This window comes from Magallana gigas, chromosome 1, assembly GCF_963853765.1.
Source record: "Magallana gigas chromosome 1, xbMagGiga1.1, whole genome shotgun sequence".
Taxonomy (NCBI): domain Eukaryota; kingdom Metazoa; phylum Mollusca; class Bivalvia; order Ostreida; family Ostreidae; genus Magallana; species Magallana gigas.
The window spans coordinates 38,357,324-38,372,563 of record NC_088853.1 but is presented as its reverse complement, the minus strand read 5'-3'; the positions used below and the strand labels follow the sequence as shown (position 1 = coordinate 38,372,563).

At 32.4% G+C, this 15,240-nt stretch overlaps 2 protein-coding genes across 2 annotated transcripts in view; both read left to right on the top strand.

Moving 5' to 3' along the window:
- Nucleotides 1-15,240, top strand: part of LOC136269747 (multiple epidermal growth factor-like domains protein 6) — a 66,487-nt gene that overhangs the window by 16,759 nt on the left and 34,488 nt on the right. The window lies entirely within an intron of this gene.
- On the top strand, nt 560-9,062 carry LOC136270150 (plancitoxin-1-like). Its single transcript, XM_066066820.1, has 7 exons — nt 560-637; nt 1,319-1,406; nt 2,699-2,860; nt 2,963-3,115; nt 3,207-3,292; nt 3,967-4,089; nt 8,569-9,062. Exons 2-7 carry the CDS (start codon nt 1,343-1,345, stop codon nt 8,725-8,727), a joined length of 747 nt encoding a protein of 248 aa, XP_065922892.1. The 5' UTR covers nt 560-637; nt 1,319-1,342; the 3' UTR covers nt 8,728-9,062.

Here is a 15,240-nt window from a genome sequence, read left to right as displayed (position 1 = left end):
TTCCTTGTTGAGATAGATATCTACTTATATGTCAGTTGTTCATAGACTGAATATTTTGTTTTTTTAACTATTGAATTCTTTAAATATTGTAATAAAACTTTATTTACGCTGCATTGTGCATTTAAAAGTTTATATTAACTCTATACTTGCGCTGTTTCCGAATTGAAAAAAAAATGTAGCGCCCATCAAATTTCTGTACTGCATTTTAAACATAAAACATATTTATCGTTTTTTAAAGTTTTACATTGTTTTAAAAATAAAATTGATGTTTAAAATGTATATTTCATTTCTTTTTTGTTTTGCGAAACTACTACTCTAAAATTTATACTCGAATCTGATTGGCTACAGGATGCAATATAGTATAGGATAGAGTTTGGCTTTATATTTCTATCCTGCATCCTGTCTCCTATCCTATCCTTGTCAACTATAAATAACTGGTAGATGTACTTTAACATGATAATGGTTTTTTTTATTTGCAGGTTCATCATCTACAAAGTACCAAAGTTAACAAGTCCTAATAAAACAAGCGGAACCGAGTTTTTCTACATGGATACCATCGTTTTCCTTCTCACAAAAAGATATCACAAAAAGTATCGAAAACCCTTTATATGAGACGCTGAAGGCACTATACGATCAGGTTATTTAAACAATTAAACAAGCCCCTTTTTTGGTGAATATTGCTACCTTTATAACCTGCATGGATCATCATTGAAAAATATTTTTAATTGTTTATATTTACATTTTTTATTTAACAAAGTGTTAAATTGTTGTAAAAAAGTAAGTACAATTTATAAAATAATTGCTAATATACATCAGTGGATTAGTTAAAAGAAACAGGCTTATCGTTCCCTATGGAAATTTGAGTCTCACACCATCATTATTGTTTCGTGCAGTCTGTGATTTTCCTTAGTTTGCTAAAAGATTCGACCAATTAATGAACGGTGCCTTTAGATTTAGTCCTCTTAGTAACTGTTTACCTAATTAAGACAGCAAAGGCATGTACACATTTAACACGGAAAGTAGCTTAAAATGTGTATCTTAATTATTTTGTTCTAGATTGCCTTTTTGCAGGATAGTCTTTCAGAGTTATCCCACATGGATCCTATTTAATCGCTTTTTTGAATTGCCTTTTTTTAATGGAAAAATACACTTCGATTAAAAATATATAAACTAACAATTAAATATAGATCACTTGTATCGCTCATTTGCATTTTTTCAATTGCATGAGTAGGAAATTTAACTTTGATTTTTTGACTGTGGCCAATATATTATGAAATATTGATGATAAGTACCTGACGTGTATTTGTGTTATATTCAGTCTCCAGATATCGTAACTTATGCAATGTATAATGACCAACCACCACCCACAGTTAAAGCTGCAGATGGTAGACACGCCCACTCTAAAGGTTCGGAATTTAAATCATTTATGTTATTTTTCCTTTTAATATACTACATGTAGACTTTGACCCGTGCGTACACGGGTGGACACTGCATGTGTTTTTGAAATTTATTAAATTTTTCATCGACACACCGTATTGTTGACATTTACAGAACCAACCTTTAAACCTACAGTAATGTTATTATTTTCACTACACTGTGCTTAGTTAGAATTATCTAACTATGTCTCGGAACACGCCTTCACCACATTTCAAGTGCCTACCATATACCCGTAATGTAGCAAAAATTGCAGAACAGCTCCGAAACGATTTTGGAGAAAATTATGAAGCTGCATTGCAAATTACTGTCAAATTATTTATAACAAACCATTTTGAGGCTGTAAATACCTTTCATCTAAAAAAAAAAATTCCGGACGGACGCAGAGGAAAGTTATAGTTCCATCCGGTGAAAACCGGTAGGGGACTAATAACAATTTAAAAGTATTTGTATTATCGTTTCTGAGTTTATCTATGCAAATGGAATTTTGTGGAAACATAAACTAAAAAGCCTCACTTGATTTCGTGTAAATGTAATGCGCATGCGCAGGATTGTAAAATTTTAAAAAAAATCAGATGATTTCCGGAATTTTTGGAGCAATTCTTGTTGATTATTTATAAGCAAAGCTTGATTGAACCAAACATAAAACAAATTGGTAATCTTCATGTACCAATGATGCTAAAATATATAAAACAAAATATAGTACTCCTCCGATTTATCGATATAAAAGGCCAAAAAAAAGTATATTGTTTTAATAGAGTAGTATAGATATAATTACTTCAGTAACTGGATTGTTATACTTTATTATCTTTTGCAAACTGATGGGTTATCAAAGTATAATGTATCAAATGTGAAAAAAAACAGTGATAAACGTTATTCATTTAATAACTTGATGGTAATGCTCAAAAATACATGTATACATCTAGTTTCGGATGTGTAGTGGATACTTTGAAGATTTTAAATAAAGCACACGATCAGAAAAATCGTTTTTGAAAATAGATCAATTCCAATACAATTAGGACAAAATATATTTCTGGAAAACATCTACTAGTTTAATATGACATATTATTCTTCTGATCCTACCTTTATTTTTTAGAGCACCGCGTTCGCTCTGCCACTGTTTTGTATTTTTCTTTCGGACTTTCGTTTTGAACACTGTTCGTTATCACCACCTGCCACTGCTAAAAGAATTTAAAAAATTGAAAATAAATCGATATTGTTTCCGTAATTGTGTTAACAGTCTACAAGTTTTATGATTTTTCAGGTGTTTTGGCGTTTGACAATACTAAGGGATTTTGGATTGTCTCAAGTGTACCGAAGTTTCCATCTCCCGTTGCGAAAGGTTTCATGTTTTCGGATTCGCAAACAAAATTTGGACAAAGTATACTCTGTGTCACTGTTGCAAAAACAGTTGAGAATATTTTGAGTACGTTGACAAAATTTAGAATAACTTTTATTTGATGGTGGTTTTTTTTAATTAAGTTTACTTAAATACTTACATGTATTTGTATTATATTTTTTTTTGCAGAAACCGTATTCGGAACGACAAATCCTTATATTTATGACAAGAAAAACTTTAATATAAAAATCAGTAACCCAATGAATTCCGTACACATTCCAATCAAAACTTTTGGAAATGTTCAATTGGAAATACTTGCTAAGTCAGCTTCGTTTGGACAAGGTAACATCCTACATATAAACACACAGTATTTAATCCAATATTGATTCACATCACATGTATTTTATTTAGTCATGTACTTTATTCCTTGCAGATATTTATGACAAATTGATTTCTCCGAAGTTGGCAGACCATTTATTGGTTCGAACATGGAGACCTAAGCTTTTAGACACTGCTATGGTAATATTTTATACGTATACATATATTACTTTCATATACATATATAACTTTAGGAGAGTTTAAATGTTTTGGCCATTCATATAATTTCTTCATCTCCTTGAAAAGTATCTATCAAACTAACTTAACACCAGAGTAAACCCAAACGCAACCCTAGGTTTACTTTCTGAGTTTACTACGGGTTGACGTTTTTAAAATTTGGGTCCACTTGGCGTTTTATTTCAAATTGGATTTATTCGGGGTTTACTTTGGGTTTACTCGAGAATTGCTTTTGGGGTCAACTGTACGCACTGATGTGTGAAGCAGGCCAGTGTTTTATCTAACCATCTTACTGTTATTCCTGTCCCTTGTATATTCCGAATACACATGATACGTCTGCTTTCGGGGGTATACTTCTCATCGGGCTTTACTTTCTGTGTCCACTCTGAGTTTTCTTTGGGTTTACACTGGGTCCACTCTAGTAAACCGGAGTTAACCTAAAGTAGACCCAGAAAGTATACCCATGGTCTAGTTGTTGGTCACTTTCTGTTGATTTTTTAATCGAATACATTGTTGTAACATCACATTGATTATTACGCTAAAAAAATACCTTAATCTACTTTCATGGAAAACTCAACTTTATGTCAAAAGAACGAACTTTATTATCATCATCTGCCTTTGTTTCTTTTTATTTATAGGTATCAAACGTCATCAATGCTTGTTTTCCCAATAAAATTGCGTTCAGCCATGGGATAGATCACTCTAAGTGGGCGGTAACTGAAAACAAACATTTGATTTGTATCGGTGATATAAATAGACAGGTACGTTCATAAACTGTTCAAGAACTATGTATCATATGTAAATTATCATTGAATAAAACAAATATTATGGTTTGGGAACATTCCCCAGATCAACCGTGTCTATTGATCCTAAGTTTATGAACATTTGGGTTTTATGTTGATTGATGGTTTATTTGTCATTTATGAATTTATGTTGTGGGTAGTACCATAAAGTAAATGTATATTGTTCTGCAGTGTGTGTAATAACTTATTTACTTTGAATCCATCGTGTTTATCATAATTATACCCGCACTTTCTAAAGAAAGTTCGGGTATATTGTTGTTACTCTGTTCCGTCCGTCCGTCCGTCCTGTCACGTTTTACTTTCTCAAACTGCTCTTACATCTTATAAACCAGCAATCTGAACTCTTAGAGTTTGATTTGGGGTGTCATGTTGTATTGTAAAAAGGTTTCAAAAATTTTCTGGTAGTCCTGGGGGTCAAATAATTGGTAAAAAATGACGTTTTTCACAAAAAACCTTCTTCCTCGAACTCCTCCTACATTTTCAACAGTAGACAAATCATCTCTTGGAATATGTTTTAGGGTATCCTATAGATGCGCAATAAGGTTTCGGTATTTTCAATTTTGTCCTGGGGGTCAATTAACTGCTAAAAACTGACGTTTTTAAAACAAAAAAAAACCTGGTTTCAAAAACGTCATTTTCTTTTTGCAGTAGCCAAATGATCTTCTAGAATATGATTGGGGGTGTCATTTTGAAGTGTAATCATGTTCCAGAATTGACGTTTTTTGCAAAAATAGTATGGTTCCCAGAACTCCTCTTACAACTTTTGGGGTAGCTACGTCATCTCTTGGGATATAATTGGGGCTGTCCTATAGATGTGCAATAAGATTTTAAAAATCTAAATTTCATCCAGGGAGTCAAATAGTAAAAATTGACGTTTATCACTAATGAAAACCCATAGATCCCAGAACTCCTCTTATGATTTAATGGATAGACACATCATATCTTGGGATATGATAAGGACTGTTCTATAGATCAATGTAGATGTGCATTGCGGTTTTGAAAAATTAAATTTAACTCTAAGGCCCATTACCTACATATCTGTTGTTGCCCTATAAGGATCAAGAATATATATGGTTAAGGGGTGGGGATCTCAACCGTTTTCGAGATATTCGTGTACTTCCTGTTCGAGGGGGGTCATGACCACCCCCGGGGCCAATGACCAACATACCGTTTGATGCCCTTGACACAAGGAACAAGAATATATATGGTTTAAGGGTGGGGATCTCAACTGTTTTGAAGATATTAAGGAACTTGCTGTTTGAGGGGGTCAGGACCACCCACAGGGCCCATAACCTACATACCATGTGATGCCCCTTGACATCAGAAACATGAATATATATGGTTTAAGGGGTCATGATTATAACAGTTTCTGAGATATATGGTAATTTCAAATTCCTTGGGGATGGGGATGACCCCAGGGGTCAGATAAAATAAACCCCATATATTGCCAGTAACAGTCAATATATGATTGTGAAAACCCTATATTATTATCTTTTGTCCGTTTTCAAGGTTCAATGTTAGACCCCACACCTTTTTGACACCCGTTAGGGTCATGACTTACATGCCATAATGATCTGATGCGCCATGACATAAGGAGGAATCATATCTTTAGATAAAGGTGGGGAGCTCAATGGTTTTTATGATATTTGATAATTTCAGGAAGAGCACTTGGGATCATGACGTACATACCATCTGAAATGCCTTGAACAAAGAAACAATAATATAATATGTACATGATATATGATTCAATTTAAGAACCAAGATAAAGATCAATCATCTATGTTTTGTAATACCTCCTATGTATATATACATGTATTAGTTTGTGTTTTGTTCTATACTATTCATGTCCAGGACTGTAGTATGGCTTAGTCTTTTTTTAAATTACATTAAAAAATATTCAAATATATGACTTGGAACCCCCACCCCCAAACAAACTCAAATATAACCCCCCCCCCCTTTAATTGTCGAATGATCTATTAAATCAAAATATAATTTGGGTGTATTAAAACTTTTTTAAACTGGTAAAAAATGTTCTTCTTAAAAAAAATTACATTACACGTTGCATAATTAACAAATGATCTATTGAGCTATATGATCAGAGGTCATATTTCTACCTTGGGATCAATATTAACTAGTTTTCATTGACAAGTTAAAATTAATAACAATAAATGATTCAAATTTAAAATGTTTATACTCCACATTCACCCCTCCTCCCCAATCTAACCTGGTTCTTAAGATTCAGTCTTCTTGATACATTCTTACATGTGTGCAGTAGCAAATTTTAAAACATTCTTGATTGCTTTTTCTCTCCTGATGCACATTAACATTTTGAAATTGCTGAATTCATTTTTTTAAGATTTATAAACAAAATGTTATACGCATGTGTATTCGACTATTTGGGGCAATTGTAAAGTCTCCTTAACAAAGCAGTGACATCATTAGGCTAAGATTTACTTACATGGCACACTACTGTAACATATGAATAAGATAAAATACCTTTTTGGGAGTTGATTTTAATCAACTCTGCTATGCACTTACACGGGCAAAGAAAACACCTAGAGGTCATTAATGTACTTTACACCATTTGATGCATCATAATGACATTATAAGATATTTTGTATTTTCCTGTTTCGTGGGGTCAGAACAGCTAGTCCCATAAGGTCATGACCTACATTGTATTTGATGCATTATAATACATTAAGAAAGAAATACTCCTTCCTTCCTATTATAACTCATATAAAAATGATAATTAAGTATCTAGTACACTAACTTACATGTAATACACAAATTTAATAAGAAATTGTTTATACAGGGTCAAGATAGGGTCAACTCAAACGTGCAAGTCTGACAAATGAAAAAAAAACTTTTGCAACTAAAATGACAGAAACTTTACAAATGTGATAGGATAGGTAACGATGATAAGCTTATTTAAATATTAAAAGATGATGATACAGTATGCTGTCAAAGGGAGATCACATTTAGAAAGTGAAAGTAGAACTTATGCATGCTGGCATCTCAATATATTGTGCTACTGCTACTACATGTATTATGCTTACCTATATTGGTCAGCATCATAATGATAATCCAATTAAAACACAATAATGGATTCCTTTAGATGATCTTAACTAATCCTTTTTATGCCCTTTAAGGATCAATAATATATATGGTTAAGGGGTGGGAATCTCAACCGTTTTTGAGATATTCGTGCAATTTCTGTTCGAGGGGGGACTGTCATCATTAGGCTAGGAATTACCCACATGGATCAAACACTATATATGAATAAGATAAAATAGTTTATTATTTCTAGTTCTAGAATGTCAGAGTGTCTCCAAGGGGCCATAACCTATATACAATTTAACGCGCAATGACACAAAGAGCAAGAATAAATTATATGGTTTAGGGATGAGGATCTCTGAAATTAACAAAATATACAGTGTATCATCATTTCCTTTTTGTTAAAGGGAGGTGGTTAAAGACAACACCTGGGGGTAATTAATGTACTTTACATCATTTGATGCATCATAATGACATCAGAATATATTTTGTATTTTCCTGTTTCGTTGGGTCAGAATAGTCCCATAAGGTCATGACCTACATTGTATTTAATGCATTATAATACATTAAGAAAGAAATACTCCTTCCGTCCTATTATAACTCATATAGAAATGATAGAGTGTCTACTCTTACTTATATGGTAATACACAAATTATGGCCTATTCTTCAAAACCCCTTGCACTATTTTATTAGGTAAATAACAGCTTTAAGTTGGTGCAGGACACCTGCGTATTATGATGTATGCTATTGAGATAAACAATAAAGTATAAATATTTACCCCCAAATAATGTCACCTAACATTGAAGCGCAGTGTTTTAGAGCGTTTACTTGTCTGTAAGAGCATTGGGGTCCAATGTGGTTTTTTTTGGTAATTGTACTATTGATATAAATGAATTTTTATGTGGGGGGGGGGGGGGGGGGTCTGGACCCCTTACTCACACCCCTTCTCTAAATCTGCGCACACGATGATGTACATCTAGGCACACAGAAGCAAATCTAAAACCGGCAACCGCCACGGGAGGGGGCATAATTTAATTTTCAATTTTGTTTGCAATAATTACATAGACCAAATATACTGTCTATGACATGAAATGATAAGATTATTGATTAACTGAAAATTCACTGCAAACAGTTCAACCCCAAATTCCACATAAAGTGCTGCTCATGTGTATTATCATCCTTCAGTTATGAAAATTTAATTGTTAAATGTATTACCGGAGCTTGCATGTGGCCTTCATTTTTAATTAAACCGGTACAAAAAAGTTTTATTTAAGGGCAAACACTTGGTGCGGGTATTACTGTCTAATGACAGCCTCTAGTTAATTTTGCAACTATATTTTCTGATGTAATGCCAATTTGAATCAATCCCTATTTTATTGACAGGAAACTCAAGCAAAGAGAGGCGGATTGTCACTTTGTCTGACGAATGCAGGCGCGTCAAAAGAATTTCGAGAACTTTCCAATCGATGTGCAGCCAACAATAAAAATGTACCACCCAGGGGAATCTGTCCAAACCCAAAGAGGGCAAAAATTTCACCATAAAACGCTTTGACTTTTATTCATCCAACGGAATAATCAATTCTTTGTGTGAAAACTACATGTATTTCTAATTAGTTTCAATTAAACAAATGAATCTAACCACGTATTGACTTTTATAAAAATGTTGAACAGTTAACATGTCTGCTTAGTATAATGAATAATTTTTTCAGTTTATATAAAATCAACAGAAAATATACGAGGTAAATTTTCCAGAAATCTTTTACATAAAGAAATACAAGACAGATATTAAAAACAAATATTCCTTTTAAACTAACGATCGGAATGGAATATCATTGGTAAGCTCTGTTTATGTAATATAAAAGCATTACGCCACATTCAATAAACTATATATAACACTGTTTTGCTGATTTTAGAAATAGCAAGGCAAGAGGAAGCTTTACTTTTAGTAGGCGAATGATACTTCTGATGAATATTCTTACTCCTATGTGAAGAAAACATTATATACTTAACTGTTTTTTAAATGTTTGTTTTTTTTGTTAAGGCTGACTGATAAAAGTAACGATTTAGGTAATCTACGTGTAATCAAAGATTCAAATGAGGTTTTCAGTGTAAATAAAGAAGTGCAAATCGAGGGCAGTGCGTGCGCAAATATTATAATTTGCCAATTGCCACATATGGACACATCTATGATCGGCAGACCGAGGCCGATCGGAAAAACAGATTCTAAATGCCGAAATTAACACGACATATTTCGAAATTTTAAAACTGTGTTTTAGAACAAAACCCTAACAAAATTTATTATAGGAGACAGGTATTTTCTACCCACCGCGGCTGATGCCACCTTGCAATCACCTGCTGGATGCGCCGTGGAGTTTTGCACAAAGAATATCTAATATTTATATGACTGACCAACAGACTAACCCGATCCAAATCTTTTATAGGATTTATATGCATTGAATAATTACAGAGTGCTGAGCTGAAATACATATCGTTACTAGAAGCTCAGCTTAACAAAACACAACATTTTTAAACCATAAAAACAAAAGTGGTAGTAGATGGCCGCAATTTTTTTTATATTTTTTTGGGGGGGGGGGGGGGGAGAGTTGGGATACCTACAAGAGTACCAATACAACTTTGGGCGCACAGGGGACGAGTGTATGCACAAGTGCCCGATCCGAACTGTCACCACGTTCTGGACTGATGGATGAGTGACTTCAGTGTTTCCCAAGCCATCTTACGTACTTACAGACTGTTGTCCCCCCCCCACCCCGCTTGAGCGAAGTAACGGTGGAGGTGGAACCTGCCATGACAGGCTATGGACCACTAAATTAATCTATCAGGTTACTTGATCACAACATACACCAAAGTATCCCCCAGTCATCGCCACAGGACATAACCATCAAGCTACCCCCCCCCCCTACTCGCCGGCTGCAGACTTCTTCTCACTGGCGGTAAGAGCATCTCGTGCTGGAACTCTCGATTGGTGACGTCACGGGCTATAAAATGCACGTACATAGAATAAGTCCACAATCACTACATTACAAAGATTAATTAAAGACTAACATATTATGTGATGAATATTGTTATGTTCAAACAGTCATTTGGACGCACTTTACAGAGCTTAGCCAAACATGTCCCGTTTTGCATATCTAAAAACAAGTGACGAATTAGAATGTAAACCCCACCCCTTACATATGAAAAGAGGAAAGGTATGCAACTCCGGTTTACATTCTCACTTAATTTTCCCCTTCATCATTATGGGACTATGCACGATGTATTCGCTTTAGATATCCAACAAGCACGGGATGATATTATCGTAATTATTATGTACAAATGTATCTACATTACTATGCTTTAAACCTCTTGCATTCCACTTAACGATTTTTCTAAGACAAACTAGGTAACTGAGACGAAAGTCAACATATTTTAATATATAAAATCCGTGGGGTCTATTCGTGCACCAATAAAATTAAAGTGCGTTGATTTTGTCCAATTTTTTTTTTCAAATTTGGTTCGTTGCCTCATTCCTGTTTCGCTTTGCGATGTTTTGCGTAACATGTATCGGTACAGCCAACACTATTTATATTTTTTATCTCTCTTTAACTTAAAAAACATTCTAGCTACTGAAACATTTTAATAAACTTTATTCCCCTGACATGGCCGTTAGAATTTAACGGGCTTCTTTAAATAGTCTTTAATAGATGATCTATCTCAAGTTTCTTTTTCAACCCTTTCATCTTAAAATTTTTGTGCATAAAATACGTACACTCAACACAATACAAAACAGTCTGAAATTTCTTGTTTTGAAACGCCCCCTTTACAGCATCAGCTTTCAATACAAAACAAAGAAGAAGAAGAAGTCAACGGTGTTTTCGCATTGCGTAACATATGAAAAAATACAATTTTCTTTATTTTTTGAATACGGCCAGTATTCAGTTAACTAGCTAATTCTAATCTAGACACGATGCCACATGATGAAGATTAAGAGCATCTTAAGTAGGATTACTAGTGAAGGTTGAACGAAAAACATTAACACGATGCCAGAGGCTCATTATATTGGTTTATATTAAAGGGAAAACCCTGAAATATCCAACGATAGTAAGCCTTATAGAAATAAAATGAATATCATAGAAACAATTAATGCATAACAATTACACGTTGTTTGGGTTATCGCTCTTTACATTAACAATTACTTTATCCATGCACTTTCTACACGTAAAGCTCACATGAAAACACTTAGTTGCCATTTTAGTTTCGATTGCTCTCCAACTGCCATTTTGGTACATACAATGTGTTTCGGTGATAAAAGTAACGATCAGTTGATTTTCGATCGAGATATTCATATTGTTACAGTAGTGATTTCAAAATGCATTGTACATATAGTAATGTGTTTGGACAAAAATAAAAAAAAATCTACAATTGAGACTGTACTTCGCATATGGCATCCTCTTTACACCAAACAGTAGATAAGTGATAGGAAATTCGGGAAATAACTACGTTATATCGTGTTTCTCAGTTTTTACAAATTACTCCAATTTAAAGGGCTTTTTACTTGATTTACACTCTCCCACCCGCCTCCTCCTGATCGTATATGACCATCTCATGATATTTAAGTAGTCACTGATAAATATTTTCATATATTATTTTCAGCAATTATATGACTAAATGATAAAATTTTCATTAATAAACTGTATTGGGTTATTACGTAACAGAATCAAATCGTAATGTTATCACAGACAATGAGACTGACTATTGTCAAGAAAGAAGGGTGTTATTTTTAATGAACACTAACAAAAAACAAACTCACAATATGCCATGTTCATTGAATGAGGTGTATTATATTTAAAATGATTTTTGTAATAATATAAGAAAAACATCTATGGCTGAAGTTTTTAAAAAATTCAAAAATTTACAACACTACCACAACGGTGTTAACTATACTAAGGAAAATGCACTGGAAAAATATAAATACCTAAACAAATATGCTGTTAAAATCATTTTTGTCCATATTACCCTGGGTCTCACTTTAAAAAGGAAACAATTACATTATATAATGAATATAGAAAGGATTTTAAACAAATTGGCTTGGAAAACCGTTAGGGATCAAAATTCCAGGGTAATTCAACTGTGGTCAACCATTAACACTGAAAAATAGTGATTTTATCTTAAGTCTTTAGTTTGATAGATTTGAAGCAATGCTGAATAGATATTGTTTATTTTCAAAAAGAAAATCACTAACTTTATGATGATACTGATCTCGGTTCATAAAACTTTCCGATATATCAAAATATGAAAAAAAAGAAAAGAAAAAAAACATGTAAATGCGATCTATATATAATTTTATTAACAGTTTCTTCAATCATTAACTATCTGCGATTTAGAGAGTATATTTTCATTAACAGTATTTCCTGTAGTAACAAGTAACAATAGGGCAAACATATTTTTAGAGTAATGAAATTAAAAACCTCTGAAAAGTTTTAATTTTTAGGGAATATATTTCAAAAATTTGTATTTTCATGATTTTACCAAAAATACGCCAAATGTGATTGCAAACGGCCGGAATAATTATAATTTCAATTGATTATGAGCCTAAAGAGGTAAAAAATATAATTTTTCAGAGCATTCGCAATATGAATAAAATTATATGAGCTTAAATGTTCGTTGTGTTCTTCATTCTGAACATATCTTTTATCTAAAAAGGGTATTAATTAACCTATTATCTGAACAAAGGAAAATGAATAGTTAACCTACAATCAATACAGACATGACTTTGCATATCAGATAGCAAAATTAACAATGCTCATCATAAACCAGATGATAAATGATAAAAACGAGCAATTATTGAAGAATGTTTATTATTAGAGTCAAAATGCATGGGGAACCCAAATTATCGTGCAAGTTGCTTAAAAAAATATGCTAATATAATTAAAAACATACTTTTGATGACGGAATAAATCTCTTGTTTAGTATCCAAATCAATTTCATTTAAATGTAGTTGTTAAATTGTGTATACCTATATGAAGGTGATATGGGTAACCTTCTGATCTTATTGTGGAGGAAACTACATTGCCATTAAAATACTTATACTTGTTTAGAAATATCAAATTAAACAATATTTGATCAGGAAATCAAGTGGAAACAGTTCTGTAAAAGTAAAAAAAAATATAAAGACACACTGCAGCATGATTTATAGATTTGTACATGTAGATAATACTAATTATTTGGGACACGCTGTTAAAATATAGTGTTTCATACCATCTTTTTTTAGCTAGGATACATGTGAACATTTGGCCTTGTGACTTTAAAAGTCCTTTATTGATGAACAACAGTGTACAGAATGTCTCTTTTTCAAATTCAAGCAATTTTTATTTGACTATGATCCCAATTTCTTATTACTATAGTAGTTTTTAAAATCACTCTTAAATGTAAAATGCTTGTGTGCTATCGTGCATTTTAATTATATACTTCAGTCTGCGGTTGATCTTTCGCGTATTAAGGAGGTTTGGTAGTTAATTCGGGCAGACCTTCCTTAAAATTTCAAATATAATACTTCTTGCCTGAACTGTAAAAATAACAACAGTCGTTTGGGATGTAAAATTAAATATGTTCCTACATGTATTTATTAATATTGAGATTTTCTTCTCAAGGAAATTTATGCATAGCCAATAAATTGCAGCGACCATCCAACCCTCTAAAATTTTCGAAATGCTATGGGAACAATATTGCATTTTTTATTTGTAGCGAAATATCAAACAACTGAACATATTAGAGAGGTCATTCAACCGCAAGGACAATTAAAAGTTTATGTGACCTTAGCAAATCTTTATGCTAAAATTGATGTGTTTATATTAAAACTATGATATCTTGATAAATGGCATCGTTATAATATTACTTTGCAGTGCGTGTAAGAATTAACGATAATGTATCGTTAAGAAAAAAAATGACGACCTCTAATTGTATTTGAGGTTTCATAGATCTGACAAATCGACACTCTTAACAGATGTAAATGTCATATTTCGCATGTCAGAATTGTAATTATATAACCGCGGCTTTTGATGCCTAATTAATTTGAGTTTCATTACAGAAATGTCGATTAACAAGATTGCTTTTCTTAAATCGGTAACATAAAATATACATTCTTCGGAAAACAATAAAGGCATAGCATTAAAGAGTGGCCTCGAAACTTTTTTTTTTTTTTTGCATTTTATAAAATATTATTATTAGTTATTGAATATGTCAAAGCACGTCAGCGCTAATAAGAAAGTATCCATTCCATTTACAGCATTAATAAGAAATCAGTGACCTTTTTAGCAAATCAAATGCATAATATAAGTTAAAAAAGATTTTTCAAGGAAATATGTGAACCAAAACTTATATCGGAACTCTTTCATACAGATTAAATGCACCATCGTAAACATCAACTCCTTTTACATTTAATCACAATATATTAACATCCACTTACTACTCTCTTATGATTTTTTTTAAAGAATTTGGTTGTAGTTCATATAGAAATGTACCTGCACTACCTGATTCTGATTCCATTTTTTTTTAAAGTAAGACCCGTCCGTTTAATATGCATAATACAAAAAATGTATAATTGTTATATTACAGAGCAAAATCAGTAAAAACAATTTAATATAAACTTAAACAATATGAAACAATTAAGAAAGGGAATCTTTAACGTTTAATATAACGTTTGAATCCCCCTGCAGATATATCGCTTTGTCCTTTAAAGTGTGCTCATTGCATATGGCATAATTAAAACCACTCATTTATTGTTGTACTATCTAAAGGTCAGGCTTTTATCAAATTGCTCGTAGTTATATTAGAGCAATTTCCTGTTGTAAGATATATAATAAATTATACTTATATTTCCTGAGGTTTCAGTTTATTTTTTAAAGTGCTTCCTTGTTATTGTGTATTAAGCGTAAACAATCACAATCTGTGCTCGATAAGTCAAAATATTTGCAAATAAAAAAGTGAAATATTGACATAAATGTCAGAAATGGGTTTAAAAACAAACTTTTTTTTCAGCATAAATGATTGAAAGTAATT